At 42.3% G+C, this 23,789-nt stretch overlaps 1 protein-coding gene across 1 annotated transcript; it reads right to left on the bottom strand.

The window, feature by feature from the left end:
• Positions 1 to 648: 648 nt before the first annotated feature.
• LOC141775856 (cystine/glutamate transporter-like) lies at positions 649 to 6,667 on the bottom strand. The gene is made up of 7 exons (XM_074649599.1): positions 6,640 to 6,667; positions 6,010 to 6,136; positions 5,328 to 5,443; positions 2,993 to 3,118; positions 1,283 to 1,382; positions 1,107 to 1,159; positions 649 to 854 (listed from the first exon to the last, which is right to left on the bottom strand). Exons 1-7 carry the CDS (start codon positions 6,665 to 6,667, stop codon positions 649 to 651), a joined length of 756 nt encoding a protein of 251 aa, XP_074505700.1.
• Between the last annotated feature and the right edge of the window lie 17,122 nt (positions 6,668 to 23,789).

Genomic DNA, 23,789 nt, shown 5'->3' with positions numbered 1-23,789 from the left:
AAGCACTTAACAACAAAAGTCATTCTCATTCCCAGGGTGTCAAATACAGAGGCTTTGCCATCGGCATGTGGTACCGCCGAACAAGGTACCCTTTAGCGCATGTTTGAGAAGCACCGGGCTTTCCATTAACTACAATGTAAAACCATTCACGGCGCTGGTAAACAGTGGAGAAAGTGTGCATCTCTTCTGACACACAGCCAGAGGCTTCTCTTACACGTGTTCCCGAAAGAAATGTGTCAGTGTGAGTCCACGAGTGCTGTTTTTTACCACTTCTTTGAATGTGTTCTATGTCTCCCCTGCTCATTCCTCTGCATGTGTGAATGTAGATGCACCCCAAAGCCACGTTTACGGACCTCACCTCTCTAAACGGCGGCTTTATGAGACTGATGCCCCCGCCCGTTACAAATCCGTACCCCGGCTGTGAGCTCATGCGTAACGGAGCCTCCAGAGGCTTCCACTCAGCCCTTTAGGCCCGAGCTCCGGAGCTCCTCATGGGTTGCATTGGAGACCACTCCGACACAAGCAACGGTGGCGAGGGCTCTGGCTTGGCTTGCCTCTATAACAACCGCCCGCATTCAGAGCATTTAAGTCAGAGTGGCGGCGCGTATGTCTAATGGACAGCTGGATGAGCGGGTTGATCAGCAGAGGCTACACACTGCAGTCGCCGCCATGCATCGTTCCCAGCGCCCGTTTGTGCGCCGCAGAGAGCAATCTCAGGGGCTTCCTCTGTCTGCACACACAGCGCCTGTCACACTGGATGCGTGAGGCTGTCTCACAGGCATATCTCTCCTCTGGCGTGGATCCCCCAGAGAGCATCAGAGTGCACTCCATCAGGGGGATTTCATTCTCAACGGCTTTGCACAGAGGAATGAGAGTGGAGGACATTTGAACTGTCGGCATCCTGGTCTTGCCCCTGTGCTCCTTTGTGCATTTCTAACTGCGGGATCTCTCCCGTTTCTCCATGTTTCTCACTCTGTACTGAGTGTTTTGTCAGATTGAGTGATGGCGAGAACCTGTTGTACATTCACACACAATGGTGGCAGAGGCTACATTCAAGGTGCCACCTGCTCATTAGGAGCAATAAACATTCACATACACACACTCACAGGGAGCAATTTGTGGTTCAGTATCTTGCCCCAAGGACACTTCGACATGTAGACTGCAGGGGCCAGGAATCAAACCACGACCTTCTGATTAGTGGACGACCGTTCTACCTCCCGAGCCACAGTCTTTGTGTGTGTGTGTGTGTGTGTGTGTGTGTGTGTGTGAGGACCATACCTACCATCCAGCGTATGCATACATCCCAGAGTAGAAGGCCAGTGGCATACCAGACAGCTTCACACGGCTCAGCTCAAAGGCATTCTCAAAATTCTTGGTCTCTCCTGCAAACACAAACATGCACACGCACACACACACACACACACACACACACACACACACACACACATTTCTTCTTGTTGACATTTTGAAGCTTCTAAATGAAGACGGATTGTACGCTGTACATTATCCCTTACATACCTGTATATCACAGGCCTTCGTCACACGGATGTATGATGTTACGCTTCCGCATTTTTTTACCGACTTCGGATAGCTCTCTCTTTTTTCACCATAGCCTGCGTGTTTGCATCCCTGCATTACCAAGTCCATAGGGGAAAAAGGATTCCTTTGTTAGCCAATGGTTCCGTCTGTGGTGGGAAGGCCAGGCTGGGAAAAGTTGATGTTCCGTCGGTGTCAAACGATGCAGTCTTTGCTCTGCTGTGTTCAGAGTGTGCAGATTGAAGGTTGTTCCAGACTTTGTTCTCCTTGAGTTTGAAGCTTGATGCTAACTTGCTTGTTGTTCCTTGTTGCTTGAAAAAGACAGTTGGCAGGCTTTATTGTAGCCGCTACTGAAAATGACATTTTCAGGCAGGCTGAAGAGAGTTGAGAGTTTGGTGCGTCTGCTCCAAGCAGACTGCACGGTGGTCAGAGCTCCACCGGCGTGGAGAGCAGAGCCGAGGCGATGAGAAAAGAGAGGGAACATAACCGCTGCGCTGGGTTTTCTTCACCTTGTGACATCATGTGATACATTAGCCTATAGTTACTGTAAACAATGAGTCCATGGGTGGAGTCCAGGGCTCAAGGATCCTGGGAAACTGGGTTCAATGGCTCAACCACCATGTTGAGTGGCGAGAGCGCTGCATCCGACAGCTGTGAAACGGGCTGCAATGTCTAACCAATTCTCATCTGGAAACGTCTCTTTTTGAAATCTCATGTTGCATCCACATTGTCGAAATGATCTAAATATTCATCCATGACATCTAAAATCTTTTAGATAACACTAAGCTACGCTTTCTGTACTCCAACACAGCAAACTCTGACAACACCAGCACATCCTAGGATGTATAGTGTAAGTAAGTGTGTATAAGATGTATAGTGTAAAGTTAGTGTAAATTGCGCCAGTGGTTAGAGTCCAAGATTGTTGCAGATAGTGCATGTTAAAAGGTAGATAGTGCATGTTTAAAGTTATTAAAATCCTCATCGTTCTCATATGGGGGTCAGCCTTGGTTGCGGAGCCTGATGGCTACCAGCATGAAGGACTGACCCAGGTGCTTTGTGTTGTGCCGAGGGGGGATGAGTCTGTGGCTGAAGGTGCTCCTCATCTTGACTAGCTCATCATGGAGGTGGTGGGAGGGGTTATCCAGGATAGCGTCCAGCTTCCTCCTCATCCTCCCCTCTGCCACCACCTCCAGATCTTCCAGTTCAGATCCAACCACAGAGCTAGCCCTCCTCACCAGCCTGTTTAGTTTGTTGGCATCCCTTGTGTTGGTGTTCCCCCCACCAACATGCCACGGCAAAGAAGAGGACACTGGCTACTACAGACTGGTAAAACATCTGCAGCAGCCTATTGCACACGTTGAAGGACCTGAGCCTCCTCAGGAAGAACAGTTCATAATAATAGAGGCTATTAGAGGTGATGACGATAAAGGGGGTGGTGATGATGAAGGTGTCTTACCCTTAAAGAGCTGGTACATTCCAGGCACTATGATGATGCCGATGGCCAGCAGCTTGCTGAAGGTGAGGAAGATTTGAATCCTATTTGTCCATGTCACGCTCATACTGTTCAGGTACATAACAGAAGCTACAGGGATAGAGAAAAAGAAACAGGAATTAAGTTGCTATTGGGCAATTTTATAGCACACAATTTATGTTAAGAATTTGTCTCAGCGTGCTCATGACAGAACAACAGACAGTCACAGCATAACAGTCAAGACACTTAATGAGAAATAAAAACATGTAACACGTAATACCCCAGAAAACATTACATACATCCATGGTGAGTGGAGTTCCGTAGTATTTTTAGACCTTCGCGCTTAATGTGGGTCTCGGAGATGTCAAAGATGGGGGTGAATTTTCAGCTGATGATTTTTGAGGCGGAGCAAACAATTCTTTCTAGCTGCTTTCTTTGCTGAGCTGTGGAGTTGCCATACCCCACAGCTATAGAAAAGATGAGAACACTTTCTATCGCAGCTCTGTAGAACTGCAGCATCCCCTCTCTGGACACCCCGAACTTTTATCACTGGTGCAGGAAAGAGTCTTTGGTGGGCTTTTTTGATGATGCAGATCGAGTTGTCATCCCATTTCAGAGAGGAGGATATTGTTGCTCCGAGGAATTTAAGACTGTCCACTCTTTCCACCATTATTCTGTTAATGGTCAGTGACGGGAGAACCTTCCCATCTCTCCGAAAGTTGACCACCAGCTCTATAGTTTTGGCCTTGTGGGTTCCATCTAAGTGCCTGCCTGGTGATGCTGGTACTTGGTTTCCGGAGTGTGTGGCCAACCCATCCCCATCTCCTTCTCCTGATCTCTTCTTTCACAGGTGTCTGACCTGTTCTCTTCCAGAGATTATTGTTGCTGATGATATCTGGCCAGTGGATGTTTAAGATCCACCTCAGGCAGTTGTTTATGAATGTTTGTACTTTTGTTATTGTGGTCTTGGTTGTCCTCCATGTCTCTGAACCATAGAGTATTGGTTCCATGTTGGAGTTGAGGAGTCTGAGCTCTGTCCGCTGGCTGATTTCTTTGGAGCTCCAGATGTTCTTAAGTTGTATTGCCCTGCCGATTCTGGCTCTGACATCTGCATCCGTTCCGCCCTGCTTATCGATGACACTGCCAAGGTATGTAAAGGCTTCTACTTCTTCAAGTGCTGTTCCCTCCAAGGTCCACATCAGCTTTTAACAATTGTCAAATTAAAATAATAATGGCATGGTGTAGGACAGCCTATATACTGTCGCCTAGTTCTGCAGCTCAAGCTCAACAAAGACCCGAAACAAAAACAGAGCTCAAAGCAACAAAAAAGTGCGTTCAACAAGGGGAACCCTGAGAAAGACATTTCAAAACAATATAAATTAAAGTGTGTGTGCATGATGTTTATGACAAGTCATTTAAAAAACAATCAAATTAAATTGGCACAGTAGTGTGTGAACCACAGAGGCAGAGGTCCAGGCTGTCCCTGGAACAAACCATTCTGCAGAACAATAACAGTCATCACAGGAGTGTGAGCTTGTCTGTTTATGTGTATGTGTATGGTTTGTGTGTGTGTGTGTGCGTCTGGGTCTAGAGCAGGGCTATTCAATTACAAATTCAGTTGGGCCAGATTTTCAAACCAAGAAATTTAGCTGGGCCGGACATTTCCAGTAATGTTAAATGAATAAACAAGTAATGTTTCTTCATTGTTTCCCTTTAAAATGTGATCACATCTGACACAGGCACATCAAAAAGTGCATAAAAAAAACTAAAAAAAAAAAAAAGCCATAACAGAACAGAATCTGAGAATTCCACTTTTGAAATAAAAAAACAAAAACATTTTGGTCATATCTGACCTAGACACAACTCAAAGTGCATAAAAAACAAGTTATTGTCATTGTGCAAAAGCAGGTCATAATGCTCTGAAGACATTTCTGACAGCAGCATGCGGAATAAGCGGTGTTGGAGGCTTGATGTGGAGCGAATAAAATTAATTGTAGTCATCAAGCTGTCCATTGTCGTTTTGAGCGCTCCGCTTAGTTTTAGTTTAGCACAACACCGTCTGATGCACAATGCAGTGTAAGGATATCATCTGAGGTGCAACAGCGGACCAACGTGCTGCCAAACCAATCATTTTCCTGCCATGGATGGAACCCCATCCGTCACAAGCTCACGTCTGCTATAGCGTTCATGAATGGACACACATTTTCTTTTGTCTATCAAATAAAGCAGAAATGGAAAAAAATCATATAAAAAAACAGACAGTAAAGGCAGGGGAGAGAGAGGGGACGACATGCAGTAAAAGTAGTCCCGCCATACGTATTTAAGCCAATGGCGGTGGCCAGTTTGACAGCCGTAGGGGGGATATCACAGGGCATGAACAGAGGCTCCAGGATGTACTGACCAAAGGTCAGAGAGGTGACTGCCAGCGATGCAGGCCTCGAGGACACACACATACAGACACACAAACATATCAATACTAGCATACTTCAAGTTTAAAGAAATTATGAATTATTGTACACAACTCAGACATATAATTCTTCGTCCAGCGACATAACTCGCATACGTACAATAATAGGGGAAATAGTCCTCCTTGTGGGCCACACAAGAGAGGTGATGCAAGCACAAGAAAACACCAACAAGTTCTCTTTTAGTTACATACACATCTATAACCAACACTACAGCTATGAGTACTAAACACTACAATTATAACATTTTACAAAAAAAGACACAATAGGGAGAGAGGAAACTGGTACACAATGTTAGTTCTTTACTTGATAGCAATCAGAAATGTTGATGTTTAGCCTTAAATTAACCAGAATGCAACTAACGCTAAGATAACTGGTACGTCTGTAAATAGAGCATCTTCCATCACTACTTTTTTGTAACTATGCACGACCCGTTTAACCCAGTACCAGGTCTATTGGGCTTAATATAAAAAAATATTGATTAATGCAGTTTTAAGGTTAGTAACACTAAACTTGAGGTAAGGAGGCAGACATTACCTTATAGCAATGAGATCAGCCCATAGCTTTATGAAAGCCATCTGAGGTCCAAAGGCTTCCAGTATATATGTGTAGTGTCCACCAGACTTGTTAATACAAGTCCCCAGTTCAGCGTAGGACAGGGCTCCTGCAGTGACAGAGGTGACAGATTAGCTCTGGCTCTGAAACAGGAACATAGGCACAGAACAATCCCAGGGCTGTTAAAGTGTCTCAGCCACATCTAACTATAAAGCAAGGAATCTCTGTCTGTCTGTCTGTCTGTCTTTCGCATATCTCATGAACCGTTCACCCGATCTACTTCACCCTTGGCAGGTGTATGCTGTGGACCCAGAGTCCAGAGAGTGCTGCTGTGTTGAATTTGGTGCAATTTGCACAGGTGTCCACGTTCAATATTAATAAACTTTGAATAAACTAGCAACAGCGCTCTGTGCAGCAAAAGGGGCGGGGCTTCAGGGCTCTGCAGACTGAGTCGAGCACGTTGTCCGCAGTGGGCCTTTACAAGTCGCGGCTCATTGACCGCTGTTCACTTTTGCCGTTGGATGCTGCATATTAGCGTTGCAACCGAACTCTTCTTCACTTCCCTGGAGTCAACGAGCGATGAGCGGTTCTCGACAATCCTGCAAGCAGCACTGCCGGGGCCAATCCAGTGCCATGCCATTGTTCCAACAGCCCGTTATTACGACAGCCCAACAGTCCGAAAAATGCACCATTGGACCTAAACCCATTAGTCCGACTGCCCGTTATTCCGAAAACAAACAGCCATTGTTTCGATGTCCCGTAGTTTTCAAAATACACACCTTCCCTGCACTGTTGTTTTAATGCACAGGCTTTATTGGGGCTCAATGACTTTACATAGTCCGATCTGCCCCAAATTTCACAAGCTGGATAAGAGTCCCGGCCTGAAGACATATATATGCCATTATGTGTGAAAGTCATAGCGCCTCCTACAGGAAACAGGAAATTGTTGTAAATTGACTATACATTGTCCAATCTTCCCCAAATTTGACATGTTTTATAAGAGTCCAGGCCTGAAGACATATACGTGGTATTATGAGTGAAAGTCATAGCGCCACCTACTGACAACAGGAAATGGTTGTATACTGCCAGCCACCCTCATAGACGTGCTTTAAAGGACGCCCCACATGTTCTCACAGTTCATTTCCAGCGCCACATGCTCCAAGCAGAAAATTCACTCTAACTGTTGCGTGCAGTTTCCGACTTTCACGGGAATGCACGACAGCGGGTGCCTCGACGTGCGCGTTCCCCAGACGTGCCCGCGGGGGGCGAGGGCCCGTTCATCGCTGCTCGCAGCTTTAATTAGGGCCCGAGCACGAAAGCGCCAGGACCCCAACGGTGTCCTGGCACGAAAGTGCAAGGAAACCTATTGTTTTTCTAAGTATTATTATTCTTTTTCCGCGCGGAGATTGCCTTTTTGGGACCTTTCCCATCCCCAAAAACTCACCATAAGTGGACTATGCGTCAGATCTGGCGCGAACTCCAATGTTCTGGAGTGACCCGGCTCGGGTGTGTCCAGGGGGCGTGATAGCGCCCCCTAATGTAGGCAGTTTTTCAGAGAAAGTTTCTTCGATCTTCACGAAATTCAAGTATGTCATAACTCACGCCCTCATACCTGGATTAAATATTTTTGAGATTTTTTCGGCCAACAGGAAGTCAGCCATGTTGGACTTCCTGCGTTTTTTTTAAATGTACGAACGCATATTTGAAGACTTTAGGATGCACAAAAAATTATGAAACTTTACACGCACATCCAAACTAGTAATTACTTTATTTTAGTGGTGAAATTTTGCATGGGCGTGGCACGTTGGCTCTCTAGCGCCCCCTTATGTCTTGTTTCTTGTGAACATACCTTGAGGTACTCGGAAACGCATGAAATTTGGCAATATGATGGACACCTGTGAACTTTATGTAAATAAACAGCCATTAGGTTCAGTGGGTTTAGCCGGCTCTCTAGCGCCCCCTAACGCGTGGAAGGCCGTAGTTTGGTCAAAGTTGATCCGATATTCATGAAATTTGGTATGCATATCCCACTCATTATTTCGGACATATTCTTCATCGGGGTTTCATTAGCTCCGCCCACCCGGAAGTCGGCCATATTGAAATATGTGCGTTTTTCATGTATTTTATGCATACTTTTACGAACTCCTCTTAGAGAGTTTATCGGATCCGCGTCAAATTTGGCTAGTATAACCCTCCCACTACTGTGATGGTAAATTGCGAAGGGATTTTTGATCGCTCGCACGGTGATGTCATACGTCATGTGCGAAGATGCCATTTTGTCACTTTTTAGGTATGGAACTTTGCGATACTCCTCCTTGAGGATTCAAGCGATCTATCTCAAAGTCTGCCAGCAGAATCTCAACACCTTCACGAAGCTAAATTGCGAAGCTTTTGTGTTTTCGTGAAACGGCGTTCTTGTAGCGGCGCGGCGAATTTTGATGTTTCGCCATGACACAGGATGCTGTTGTAACTTGACTTTACATAGTCCAATCTGCTCCAAACTTCACAAGCTGGATAAGAGTCCCAGCCTGAAGACATATATGTGCCATTATGAGTGAAAGTCATAGCGCCCCCTACAGGAAACAGGAAGTTGTTGTAAATTGTCTATACATTGTCCAATCTTCCCCAAATTTGACATGTTTTATAAGAGTCCCAGCATCAAGACGTATACGTTCAATTATGAGTGATAATCATAGCGCCACCTAAAGGAAACAGGAAGTTGTTAGATTTACGAGCCCAATGTGGCATTATACTTGCATGTGAGCAATCCTTATTGTTGAGCCGTGCCTGAGGAACCTGCTCAATAGAATCAGGTTTTAATCAAATCAAACCATGTCACTAATCTTTCTGACTTAATGGAGTCAACACCGTAGAGTGTGAATAATTCACATCAAAACCAATAAATAACACAGACAATAAGTTTGTCTTTACAGCATCTTTTCCCATGCGTGAAAATGGGACACACCCAAACTCTGACGTTCACGTCGATTAGATCGCTCACCCAGTAACGTTGTTGTTTTTCGCTCTTAACTTTGTCACCAGTAGCTGCAGTTTTGACTTCATGAATGTAACGGGGTACCAAATGACATACTGATATCCTTTTAGTCATGATTATAGGTGATGACAGTACAAAATCTGAAATTACAGGCACCAGAAGCTAATAAAAAAAGTGCAGTGCATTTCTTTTACCTGTAGTCTCTACACCACAAATGCCTACATCTCAGTCTGGGTGTAGGTATGACACTGACAACAGAGAGGTGACAGTGGAGGAGGATCCTAGGGTTCTGCACCCTGCGTTAAAAGCTATGAACACCCACACAGGTGTTTTCAGTTTATTTGGCTGATTAGATCTCTGCTCACTGTAATGTATTGACATCTTCCTGAGTCTCCTGTCAGCTTTCATTGCACCTGGTAGATGGAGATTTGTGATCTCATGAATTCCACCTTCAACCTGAGCAGAGGTCTAATCAGCCAGCATAACTGAAAACACCTGTGTGGGTGTTCAGAGGACAAACAGGTTCAGCTTATACAGAGTTTGAACAAAGTGTTCAGATGTACAACAAAAAACAACAAATGAGTAAAGATCTTCCAGTCCCTTCGAGTTGGAACTAAATGTGATTATTACATTATGAAAATGCCCAGTGATTGGCAGTTTGGTTATAGCGAGTTCACTCTACTCGACTTTAGCCCTGATTTTCCGCTTCCAGACTAGCGACTAGAAGGGAGCCTGTAAATTGCGAAATTTGATCTGAGATCTGCAAAAACTCTCGTGAGACTTGCTGCCAGACGACCTATCCTATCCTCAACCATTCGAGGCATACGACATGACACAGGAGGTTGTGGTAACTTGACTCTACATATTCCAATCTGCTCCAAACTTCACAAGCTGGATAAGAATCCCGGCCTGAAGACATATACGTTCCATTATTGAGTTATAGTGATAGCGCCACCTACTGGCAACAAGAAATGGTTGTATACTGCCACCCACCCTCATAGAAGTGCCTTTTAAGGATGCCTCACAGGTTCTCAACAGGTCATTTACAGTGCCACGCGCCCCACGCAGAAAATACCCTCTAACTGTTGCGTGCAGTGTCCGACTTTCATGGAAATGCACGGCAGCGGGTACCCCCGACGTGCGCAAAGGGGCGAGGGCCCGTTCAACGCTGCTTGCAGCTTTAATTGCCATTGTATTTTACATCGTTGGAACGCCTGTTTATTTACCTTCGCAATGATGTCCAACTTGTAAGGATCATGCATTTGTGGGATGAGCAGCACAGCTGATTATGTGGGTAGCGCCCAAGAAAAATTTGCCAAAATGCTCTTCCAATGGTAAACAGTGTATTCTCATAAGGCTACCAGGAAGCCTGCAATGACTGCCCTTCACCGTCTGGCCCGTTTGCGCTGGTGTCAACAACACAGACAATGGAACCTGAACATGTGGGGGAATGTCATGTTCAGTGATGAGTCCAGGTTCTGTCTGCCAAAGTTGGATGGCAGCGTCAAAGTATGGAGACAACGTGGAGAACGCTATGCTTATTGATGCACCGATGGAGTAAGAGCTTCTGGTGGGGGCAGTGTCATGGTGTGGGGCGGCATCTCCCTCACTGGCAAAACAAGGCTTGTCATCATTGAAGGCCATCTCAATGCAGTGAGATATCGGGATGAGATTCTGCAGCCAGTGGCGATCCCATATCTCCACAATCTGGGACTTAACTTCATCCTCCAAGATCCTCGCCCCCACAGAGCCAGGGTTATCACAGACTACCTCCACAATGTGGGAGTAGAGAGAATGGAACGGCCTGCCAAGAGTCCAGACCTCAACCCAATTCAACACTTGTAGGATCAGCTTGGGCGTGCTGTACGTGTTAGAGTGACCAACACAACCACGCTGGCTGACCTGCAACCAATCCTGGTTGAGGAATGGAACGCCATCCCACAGCAACGTGTGACCAGGTTGGTGACCAGCATGAGGAGGTGCCAGGCTGTTGTGGCTGCGTATGGATCTTCCACCGCTACTGAGGCTCCTGACGGTGTATTAAATGAATAAAGTGTAAAATTGCCAATATGCCTTGTTTGTTCCTTGTTACTGATAGAGAGTTCAATCATCCAATCCACCAAACAACTCAAAACAAGAGTCAACACCAACAGGAGAAAACACTGTTTACCATTGACGGAGCATTTTAGCAAATTTTTCTTGGGCGCTACCAACATAATCAGCTGTGCTGCTCATCCCACAAATGCATGATCCTTACAAGTTGGACATCATTGCGAAGGTAAATAAGCAGGCTTTCCAACGACGTAAAATACAATGCCAATTAGCATTGTAACAACAGAGAAATAATCGACCAAACACAAGTTTCCGAACTTTGTTTTTCCAGTTTATATACAGTATATGATAGCTGAAGCTGAGTACCATCACTCTCCTTCCACCTTTTACACCAATTCATGGGTTCATGGGTGTCAAGTTATTGTTTAAATATGTGCAGTATCCAAACTTGAAAGAGATTGAAACATCCACTCGAAGATTTTTAACTGGAATCCACTCAATGACAAACAGCTTTTCCTTTTTCTCTCCTTTATTTTGTAGGTGGAGATGAAAGTTCAGTTGATTTTGGAATTATTATCCATTTCATTTAGTCATTAGTCATTAGCCATTAGCCATTTAGGTGAAAAACCTTTGAAATAGAAAAAAATACAGAAAAGAAAATATACACATTATTACAAAATAAGTATAAATTCATTTTTTAAGACTTTGCAAAATTCATTAATCCTTATCTAATTTAATACACACACTCCTATTAAATGCCTCATGTTAAATGCAAATAAGCAAGTGCCCACTGCTGCAATAGCCTTTGCCTTAACATAAAGGTACTATATACATGTGTATTATATTATTTTATTTAATTACTATTTTTAATTATTTATTTAAACACAAAGTATTTTATAATTACGTTTGAGTTCATATTAAATCACGCAGTAATTTTAAACTACATTTCCCATAAGCCCATGCACTTCTCACCACATTTGTGAATGAATGAACCAGGATATGCCCGCACTTAACAAACAAATCAACAAACAATCAACCCCCTTTTAGCTCTTTAATCGTCACAATTCACCGTGCCTCTCACTGTACATTCTACCGGACATTCTGATGGGTTCAAAACAAACAATCGGCAGCATTAAACAAACGATCAGCTACAACAAAGTTAAACTACCGGCACAAACAGACGGACTAAACAACAGCATCAGCGATCTCCGCCAGGTAAACAGTCTCTCAATCTGTGATCCAGTATTCTTACCGGTGTTACGGTTTATCAGGCGACCCTGTTAACTGGCGACTTTCAGCCGAATGAGTCTGTGGTTGTCGTAGTTACAGCAGCTGTTGAAAGCAGGAAGAGAATACGTAGCTGTCCTCGTGAATGCCTCTTTGTTTAGTATTTCATCACAATGTTTCAACATACCGGATTCGTCTTTGGAGCTTTGGAGTGTTGTTTGTGGAAACGTGTCCGCTATATTCTGCTCGCGTTTGAAACGGTGCTTGTTATGATGAATATGTTGAAAACAGGAAGAGCTCTTCCTGTAAGCTAATAAAAGTTTCTAAATACACATATTCGTCTTTGGAGCGTTTTAGTAAACATGTGTCACGTAGAAGAACCTCATCCCTTTAAGAAAAAAAAATGAATACAAATGTCAGGTTTTACGGGATTCAAACTCATACCAAAATCACAACTTGTGTGACAGATGGGAGTTTCCTCCAATGCACCACCAGCACTGAGATGCTCACAGGTGAATGTCATATTGATCTCAAATATCATCCGCTAAATTGTCGCTCTGAGACGCAGAAGGCAGCCAGATTAACTTGTGACCACACTGTCCGTGTACTTCAGACCATCTGATTTACAACACAAATAAGTGTCTGTTTATGTTTATGTTGTTATATTCACGTGGAAATATTGAAGATTGAAGATCTTCTTCGAAAGAAAATGTTTTCAAACCAAAAAGGCACTGGATTGAGAATTGACCCAGACAACAACACAGAAGTCAAACACTCAAGTTATTTTTATTCAGGAGAGGCCAACAAATTTCACTTGTAACCAATCAATCTGCACAACATACCGTATGACCCTCTCAAGTGGAAAACATACTATTTACACAAAGGGAGAAGAGGCAGAGAATATTGCAGCCATTTAACACAGGTTCTTTCTAAGATAAATTATATATTTATGTTAGTAGCTATTACATTTAAAAGTTAAGCTCATCAGTTATAGAAAACATACACTAGCCTATAATATATGACCACAAGTATATGAATACCCAAACATACACCCATATGTGATTGTTGACCATACATGGGCATTAACCACATGAAGTTGCCTGGTTCAAAATGGGTGAACCCATCAAACCAAGCCTTTGGCCAATCAGCACATTACCACCAATTTATGGAAACATATATACAGGTTGTGGAGAAGTTGGAACTGTGTTGGAAGTAGGGAGAAAGAAAACAAAGAGACACACAGTAAGAACTCAGAAAAAAAATGGATGAAAAACTTGTAAGAGAAATTATGGACTTCAAAGTCCATAATCGTGTACCTGATGGCCTCACTAAGCAGTAGAGGTATACAATAAAAAGAAGAGCTTCAACATTTGTGTTCAAGGGTAAGTATTAATGTTATATACCATGAATCACAATAAGTAATTTTGTTCTGTTATATTAAGATTGAATTGAGCTTTTTACGACCAGATGGAGTTCTGCACTACATCTGCAGACGCAGAAAAGAAAAGGAGCATTTGGCCAAGGTGGTCCTATCAGCCGCCGAGGCAAATGACATATTTGAAGAGTCACACTGCAGCACAATTGGATCACATTGTGGTGTTGAAAAAACACACCATGCAGTTATCAGCCGTTACTATTGGCCTGGAATGGAAGCGGACAGCCGACAACAGATGCAAGAAAAGACAACAATACTGGCAGACACATCATCACAAATAGGCCTCAACATCCATAAAGGAAAAAGTAAAGTCCTCAAGGTCAACACAACCAGTGAAGACTCAGTGACCTTGGAGGGAACAGCACTGGAAGAAGTAGAAGCCTTTACATACCTCGGTAGTGTCATCAATAAACAGGGCGGAACGGATGCAGATGTCAGAGCCAGAATCGGCAAGGCAAGGGCTTCATTCATACAACTAAAGAACATCTGGAGCTCCAAAGAAATCAGCCGGCGGACAAAGCTCAGACTCTTCAACTCCAACATTAAACCAATACTCCTCTATGGTTCAGAGACGTGGAGGACAACAAAGACCACAACAACAAAAGTACAAACATTCATAAACAACTGCCTGAGGCGCATCTTAAACATCCACTGGCCGGATACCATCAGTAACAATGATCTTTGGCAAAGAACAGGTCAAAAACCTGTTGAAGAAGAGATCAGGAGATGGGGATGGGGATGGATTGGCCATACACTCCGGAAACCCGGTACCAGCATCACCAGGCAGGCCCTTAGATGGAACCCACAAGGCAAAAGAAGGAGAGGCCGGCCCAAGAACACCTGGCGCAGGGACCTTGACACGGACATCACACAGAGCGGGCTGACATGGAAACAACTGGAGAGGAAAGCCCAGGACAAAAGACTCTGGCGGACTGTGGTCAACGGCCTATGCTCCACAAAGGAGCGAAAGGCTTTGAATGAAACTATTGGCCTGGAATGGAAGCGGACATCCGCAAATGGGTAAGTTATAAGGGTCACCCAAATTTACTTCAGTTTTTTTTTACATGATGACCTAATTAAGAAAGCATTTTTGTCAAATGCAAAAGCAATAACTAAATTAATTCTATTAAAACATTAATTTGTGATATTACCTCCGTTTAGGCCTACTGTTTGTACTTGACCAAAGGCCTAGGTACATTTAATTTGAATATCATTTGGATTCAGGTTGCTCAGTGTCCAGATTGCCAGGTAAAGCGGGCCAGTCTTAAAGAAAAGACCCAGTACACCCCAATAGAGGTGAGGTTATTTGTGCGACTGAATGTCCCATATTGCTAAATGTGCTACTTCATACAGATCTCTAATTGTCATTCAACTTTTTCAGGTAACCGAGCCATTTGAACTGGTTGGCATGGACCTTTTAAAGTTAACTGTAACTTAGGGTGGTAATCAATACATTTGTGTAATGGTTGATTATTTCATAAAGTGGGCAGAGGCCTACCCTCTGAAGAATAAATCTGCAGAGCAGGTGACAAATTGTATTCTTGATTTTGTATACAAATGTGGTGCACCTCAGAGACTGCTTACAGACCAGGGGACAGAGTTTAAAAACCAGGTAGAACACTCATGAGAAACGTCACTTATTATTTAGCCACACTGTAAATGCTAACTTTTTTTTCTGTAAAAATGGAATTTAAGGTGAATGCCAGACTCTGTGAAGCCCTTGGCATTCAACGGTCCTTCTGTTCCCCATACCATCCCCAAACCAATGGTTTGGTGGAAAAACTTAATAGCACCATTCAAAGGTAAGTTGCATATTTTTAAATTGCCAGATCATACACTTACACAACATGAATGCTGTTGAATAAATTACTGATATAAAAATGCCTGCTGTTATTTTTCAGGTCTCTCGGTAAACTTGCCAGAAACAGATAAAAAAAATGGGACGAGTACCTCCAGGCCACGATGTTTGGTCTAAGGACAAAAAAGCAGCTAACAACACAATACAGTCCTTACTATCTGATGTTTGGCAGAGAAGCCAGATACCCATCTGAGGTGCCAAAAGAGTACGAGGTAAGTGGCTCTATTTTGTTTGGAGTAAAGCGGTTATGGTCATGATTACTTGGATAAATAGCTCGGACACTACCACTACTTGGCATTTTTGTACTTTAGGTGACAACCGAGAAAGTGGAGGATTTCATCTTCAGGGAGGAGCTATACCAGGGACTTGAAAAACAAAAAAACTGTCTACAAGGCAGTCCAGGATAATATTCTAAAATCCCAAAACAAAATCCGAAAGCGTAAGCAGGAAAAAGGACAGCAGGACAATTTTCAAGTGGGTGATGTTGTCCTGAAAAAGAATATAAGACAACAACAGAGAAAAGGAGGAAAGCTGGAAACGGATATGCTTGGACCATTCAAAATAAACTCAATACAGGGAAAAGTAGTCAGCTTGAGCAACAATACCACCAAAACCATCGCCAACCTGGACCAAATCATTTCATTTACCGAGCCAGAGGAAAGGATTCCTGCGAAGCTGGCAAAGAATAGCAAGTCCCCTTTAGCTTTTGTGTGTAGATTGTCAATGCTTACCTGCTATGGGTAACAAAACAGATTGGGAGGCCAGTAAGAGTCAGAGTCATCGACACTTTCGAGATGACGGCGATTTGGAATGGTGAATCAAGGGGGATGAGAAAGGTAAGGATAATGGTTGCTTTTAAAGGTGTTAGTTACAATTATGCAATCTTAAAAACAAAAATTATCACTTGCAGCTCGATGTAAGGGAGTGGGACACCCTGGTCGGGGCTGTCTGTAAAAATCATCATTGGACTTTAGTAGTAAGTGCACTTAAATTAATGAAATGTATGCAACTAAATGTATAACTCTGAGAATCGTGTATGTTAACGTATCCTATCTGTAAAAGGCCATGTATCCAAATGAAGGACGGGCCCTTGTGATCGACCCATTTGGAGCGACCCCTAATCAATTAAAACAATGTAGAGATTCAACAAGGTAAGTAAATCCATGATTTATTCTCATGTGTTTCATTTAGTTTCTGATTTTCAATAAAATATTTTATTTTTTGTTTTAGGGCTTTCATGCGGAAAAAGGGAGTCAATTTATCAAGATGGATGTCTGACACAGTCTCTCATCCATGTCAGCAAGATTCCACATCTTGTGGAGTTTTAGTTTGTAAAGTAAGATTATGTACCCTAGTAAGCCTTTAAACACTTTTTAAAAGGACTCAAATAACACCGGCTGTATTTTAAGGTTGCCGAGTGTCTATTAACCGGCGGGAGCATGGACTTTGACGTGGATGAGGACGGCATAAACACTTTGAGAACAGAAATAGCCAGGAGACTGATGGATGATTCTGGTAACTTTCAAACAGTTGTTATAGTTGTGTAGTTGTTGTAACATTTGCCTATACTTAACCTACTGTGAAATTTTAATATCTTAATAGACGACCTGACAGACCTGTGCAGGGCATGTGGCGAAAAGGACCCTGGGGAAAGAGAGCCCTCAAAGGAACCCGTTGATCATTGGGTAGGAAGGCTTTAAAGTTTTTTACATGGAGAGTGCATTCTTAATTTATGACAAATCTAATTTATCTATCTACTTTCAGATTGAATGCACATCATGCCGCCGATGGTATCACTGGGTGTGTGTGGCAAAACCAAACAGGCATGAAGACTTTTTGTGTCCGGCCTGTACAAGATGTTAAATGGTTTTGTCCCAGTAATCCTTCTGCTTCCTGGGCTCAATCATCACCCTCAAGTCAGAGCAGAATATCAGTAGTGTCACTAAGAAGGTTCAGCAGAGATCAAATCAATTCAATTTGTATAGCCCAAAATGACAAATTTGCTTCTGGGGGCTTTACAATCTGTACAGGATCCGACACCCTCTGTCCTTTACAGTGCGACCCTGTCATTTGAATGAGGAAAAAAACATTTGAACAGGGAAAGAAATGTAAGAAACCTCAGGAAGAGCAGCAGAGGAGGGATCCCCTACCAGGATGAACAGACATGCAATATATGTTGTGTGTGTACAGAGTAACAATATAATGAAAATATAACATGGACAATCCATATGTCAAAAATGGATGCATATATTGTGAATATTTTGTGATGCATCATGTACTCCCTGCAATATTCTCTGCCTCTTCTCCCTTTGTGTAAATAGTATGTTTTCCACTTGAGAGGGTCATACGGTATGTTGTGCAGATTGATTGGCTACAAGTGAAATTTGTTGGCCTCTCCTGAATAAAAATAACTTGAGTGTTTGACTTCTGTGTTGTTGTCTGGGTCAATTCTCAATCCAGTGCCTTTTTGGTTTGAAAACATTTTCTTTCGAAGAAGATCTTCAATCTTCAATATTTCCACGTGAATATAACAACATAAACATAAACAGACACTTATTTGTGTTGTAAATCAGATGGTCTGAAGTACACGGACAGTGTGGTCACAAGTTAATCTGGCTGCCTTCTGCGTCTCAGAGCGACAATTTAGCGGATGATATTTGAGATCAATATGACATTCACCTGTGAGCATCTCAGTGCTGGTGGCGCATTGGAGGAAACTCCCGTCTGTCACACAAGTTGTGATTTTGGTATGAGTTTGAATCCCGTAAAACCTGACATTTGTATTAATTTTTTTTTCTTAAAGGGATGAGGTTCTTCTACGTGACACATGTTTACTAAAACAGGCTCCAAAGACGAATATGTGTATTTAGAAACTTTTATTAGCTTACAGGAAGAGCTCTTCCTGTTTTCAACATATTCATCATAACAAGCACCGTTTCAAACGCGAGCAGAATATAGCGGACACGTTTCCACAAAGCTCCAAAGACGAATCCGGTATGTTTAAACATTGTAATGAAATACTAAACAAAGAGGCATTCACGAGGACAGCTACGTATTCTCTTCCTGCTTTCAACAGCTGCCGTAACTACGACAACCACAGACTCATTCGGCTGAAAGTCGCCAGTTAACAGGGTCGCCTGATAAACCGTAACACCGGCTGCCTCTCACACTTTGTAGATGTCCGTTCTGTACATAGTTTTACTGCAGATCGCAGCGCTGTTTGAATGACAGCACTGCTTGTTAGCGCGCTGCTAACTTTTCAGGACCCTTTTTACTGTGACACTGAAAGTGTTACTTTTCTAAACTCCGGGCGTAATTAGATTAATTAGTCCCCTCTGGTTTACTCCCTGAGCACTCAGTTTTTCTAGTGAATTTATTAATTTACAAAACGTTCTGATTTATTTATTTTCTATTTTCTATTTTTCTATTTATATTAATTGCTATTTATTAATTTTTATAAAGCTTAATTTCCTGAAACCTTCAGTTTGACTTGACAATGGGATTGATAATTTTTAGATATTAATTATGTCTACATATTTTGATGTTAATCAATTATTAAATCTGCTACAAGCAATAATGCTCCATCAGTGACAGTTGATGAGCTTCTTCGTGGATGTCGAGACACGTAGTGTCGTGTGTTGAGTTTACAAAGTTGGCCCAATCGCAGAGTAACAGGCAAGACAGGTAGTTAGAAATAAAAGCGAGCTTTAATAGAGCTGAAAAATCCAAAACAACAAAAGGCAGGGAGGGGAACCAAGTACCAAAAGAACAAATAGAAACAAACAACAAAAACCAAACAGAGGACCAAAACCAAAAACCAGGGAAACACGAGGAACACCATGATCAGAGCAGGAGGAAACAAGGAACACGGAGGACAAGGTAGACGGGGCTGGAGAGACAAACGAACCGACAAGGGCAGAGGGGAACACACAGGCTTAAATACAAGACATGATTACACACAGGTGAAACAAATCAGGGCGGGGCAGACAATCAACAAAAGGCGGGAAAACAAACAAAGGAGGGAAGTAAAACCAGACAAGACACAGGAGGAATGAATTACCAAAATAAAACAGGAAACACCGGAATAATATAGAAGACACCAAATCCAAAATCACAAAAGTAAATAACCAGAGGCTGGCACAGCCAGAACATGACACGTAGTCTGCTGGATTTAATTTCCCTGCCCTTTGAATCACCTTGTGCTTGTATGGTTGGAGTCTGAGAGTCCGTCTCTCAGTCCGTGCTGGTTGTTTGGATTTGGGGTTGTTAAAGATGAGTTCCAAAGGGCTTATGGTCTGTTATCATGTTGATTTCAGCAGATAGAAATGATTGTAAGGGCTTCCCTTTCAGTCTTGGAGCATCTCTTGCGTATGCCAGTATGTGTGTCTTGTCTGTCTTTTTGAATGTCTATGCCAGGATTGCACCAAGACTAACGCGGGTTGCATCAACAATGACGTTTTTCTCTCTCTTTATCGCTCCTGATCAAAGTAGCTCATTACTGGATTGTTGACTAGTCTGCCAACTGAGCATGTTCAGAGCATCAGTGTGTTTGCTTTCCGATGACCATTCAATAACTTTTTTGTGAGTTTTTGCAGCGGCTGGGTGATTGAAGAGAAGTCTGGAATAAAGCGTGGACTGTAGTTGGCCATTCCTAAGAGCATACCATGTTAAAGTAAAGCCAGCTGGGTTAGGGTGTAGAAGGTTTAATGGGTTCAACGGGTAGACCTTATGACGCCCAAGGCTGTTAGACATGATTCCAATGGCCCCAGGATAACCTGTTAAACTAAAACAATTGGTGAGTCTGAATTGTTATTGTATTTCTTTGTGAAAAGGCCAGATTTAAATGTATTTTGCAATGGTTTTAAAGGTACAATTGATAACATTAATAACATTCAGCTACGAGTTGTTGCATTCTCCCTCCTCCGTTCCATTGCATTCACTTCAAAACAAATGGTTGCCATTTCATTGCACAACCTGCATATTTCGGTTGTGTGTGTATAGGGTTACAGGTCAGTCTTGCCAGGTCCAGTATGGCGCCCACATTGACGTATCGCTGCAACGGGCTGAAGCATCCATTGCGGCGTTTATGTATATATGTCTATGTCCTCTCTCCCCTCTTTGTCCTAAGTCCCTCCCACCAGGTGACGAGAGGGGGAATGTGCATGCACTTCATACAGCACTTCCTGTTTTCTTGGCAAACCTATGGGCCTGTAAAGCCCTTTGAGATGACATAATGTAACGTTATCTTGGTCCGTCGAAGAGTATGGAGTCAGATAAACTCTGAATAATTTTGATTAAATGGTACTTGTTTAGATAAACTTAAAAAATAATTTTGTTTGGCCTGATGACACTTATAAAAGTTATTATCAAAGTGAGGTAGACTGAAATACAAAAGGAAATCTTTAAAAGTAATGCTTGCTTCAGAAGTTGAATACTTGATTTAAAACAAGTAAAAAGGTTACAAGACACAAAAAAAAAAAATCTCCGGAGAAAAAATAAAACAAAGGAGTGAGCGAAGAGCTCCGCTAGGGGGCAGACAAAAACCAAAAAATACAGAAAGTCTAACTACTTTATCTGCTCGGCCAAGTGATGATTTGGGGCGAGGTCTTTTGGGCTCCCCACAGTCGCTTTTGCTTTGTCGCTTATTGATTTTTCCAGCTTTTATGAGTTAACTAATTTGATATCTTACGCGCACAAGTCACATGTTTTCCTACCACTATATTCCATAATAAGTGATTCTACACATGATTTACATATCACCAGTGCATCTGAAAACAAAGTTTTTCTGTAAACACGTGGTTAATAAACAGTCACAATAAAACATTATAGAACGGATAAGTTCATTTCTCCCTTAATTATCAAAAAGGTATTCTCAATAAAGCTAACAATGACCTAAAAACAGGATTATTACTAATTATTAATTCTAAGAGTAATTAAATCTTTTTATTCACTACAGTACTTTCTATTAGAGGGTTCTTACGACCGATGGACGCTATGACATGGCAATGTGACCGGGACAGAGGTGTGCTGAGACCTTCTCCAGGATCCCAAATATAAACTGGAAAAGATAATTGCCCATTTTAGGGCAATTTTCTCAATCGATTTAACTTATCTAATGGTCTACCTCTGAAGAAGTGGAGGAGCCGCTGAGGAGCCGCTGCTGGTCCACAGGCTGCCGCACGGCAGAGAGATACAGCGATGGAAAAACAGTCCGTCAATCATTTATATCTCAATTGTTTTAGGGGTTGCTTCAATATAGGAAGAAAAAAATGCTGGATATCCTAAATACCAGAACACATTTTTTTCCCTCCTCCCATTTTCTGAACTCATTACTAGTCTGAGGGCTGGATGGGAAACTTTGGTGAGCCGGATGTGGCCCAAGGACCACCAGTTGATCTCTGGTGTATAAGGTTACAAAGAGTATCCTGAGGCCAAAACACTGTTGTCTGAAAATATGAATCAAATCCAATAAAAAATTAAAAAACAGCAACTCCCAGATTGAACGACAACAATCTCTCTCTCTCTCTCTCTCTCTCGCTTTGTCATTCATGCACTATTCACTAATCTTTTACTGTAAAACCCCAGAGGCCTGTTCTTTACCTCTCAAAATTAGTTTTGTCTTGTTCCTCTTGTTCCCTTTGCCCAGTTACTGTGTCTGTACTCTTTGTACTCTTATCTCATCCTGTGTCTGGTTTTCTGTTGTCAATTCAATAAAACTCAAATCGCTTCATTGGCATGACGCAACACTGTATATACTGCCAAAGCATATTTAATTCTTAAAAAGTTAAAGGTGCTATTGATGACACTGATAACATTCAGCTACTAGATGTCGCACTCTCCCCCTCCTCCATTCTATTGCATTCACTTCACAACAAGTGGTTGCCAGTTTGTTGTACAACTTGCATACTCTATGGTCGAGTGGAGTGATGAATCTTGTGTGTGCGCGCTCATGGGATTGGTACCAGAGTGAAGGCAGGCGCTTATCGTGAATCTCAGCCATCTTTCCACACTAACTGGCAACTTGATCGCTGACGACACAGATACCTCGTGGTACCAACGTTGTTTTACTATTGGCTCACAAGCCTTGTTAGAAGTGGGAACCAAACATCAGATATCTTACACAGATACAAACATTCATTTTGGACCCATCAAAATGTTTAAAATGATTAATTCACGATCATACTTTATTTTTTTAAGAAAAAGCCATACTTTTATTTTGCACCTTTGTAAAAGCTCTGTGGATGTATTATGTTTTAAATTATTTGTCTACATAAAAATGGTATCGATAACACCTTTAAGATTAATTACATTGCATTAACATAAAAAAAAAAATTAAAATAGATAAAGTCCTAGAAGTCAAATTTTGGTTGGAACAATACCAACAGGAAATAAAGCAGAAATGACAAAAAGAAAAACTAGAATATTTACATTTCCTAAAGAAAATGTGTGTGATTGCTGCATTAGCTTCTGAAAGAGTCCCAGCAAAAAATGTTGGTGATTCACGTCTGAAGATACCACCCACAATCGGTGGTAATTGAATAAAACCATCAAAAGAAATATGGTGGTGTTTTATTAATGGCCACAAGGTGGAGCTATTGGGGTCATGCTTCAATATGTCGTGCACATGTTTATGGAGAAGCTGCGTACCAAGTTTCATCTTATTAAAGACAACAGAAATGTAGATGTATCATGTAATATTGTTACTGTAGTGCCCCCCTGTATGACCAAACTTCCCAAATTTGGTTGCAATCCAATTCAGCATTGAAGAGTCATTGTTAAGTGCATCAGGCCACGCCTTCAGAAGGTTGGTAACCAATTACAGACAAATGGTTTTAAAGTTATACCCAAAAACAAACTTCTAAGTTTTGTTCAGGGTCATCTAAATATCGTATGCAGATGAACATTAGATGAAATATGTGCCGAAAGACACACACACACACAAACACACACTGGTCCAATTGTGTAAGCATGTTTGATTCCATATATGTCTTAACCAGTATAAACTTTCCTGCATTCTGATATAAAATGATATGTAAAGAGTGAAAATCGTGGGAGATGGCACAAGTTTAAGATCAAATTTGAGGTCAAAGACTGTAACTGCTATCGGCTAAATCAAGATTATAGTCAGGGAGAAAAGAGTCTGACAAACGTGGGTGTAGATTCCGTTTGTGGTGTTAAATAGAACTACAGTGAGT

This window comes from Sebastes fasciatus, chromosome 10 (genome assembly GCF_043250625.1).
Source record: "Sebastes fasciatus isolate fSebFas1 chromosome 10, fSebFas1.pri, whole genome shotgun sequence".
Lineage (NCBI taxonomy): Eukaryota > Metazoa > Chordata > Actinopteri > Perciformes > Sebastidae > Sebastes > Sebastes fasciatus.
The sequence above is the reverse complement of the archived record's forward strand: the minus strand, read 5'-3'. Positions and strand labels throughout refer to the sequence as shown.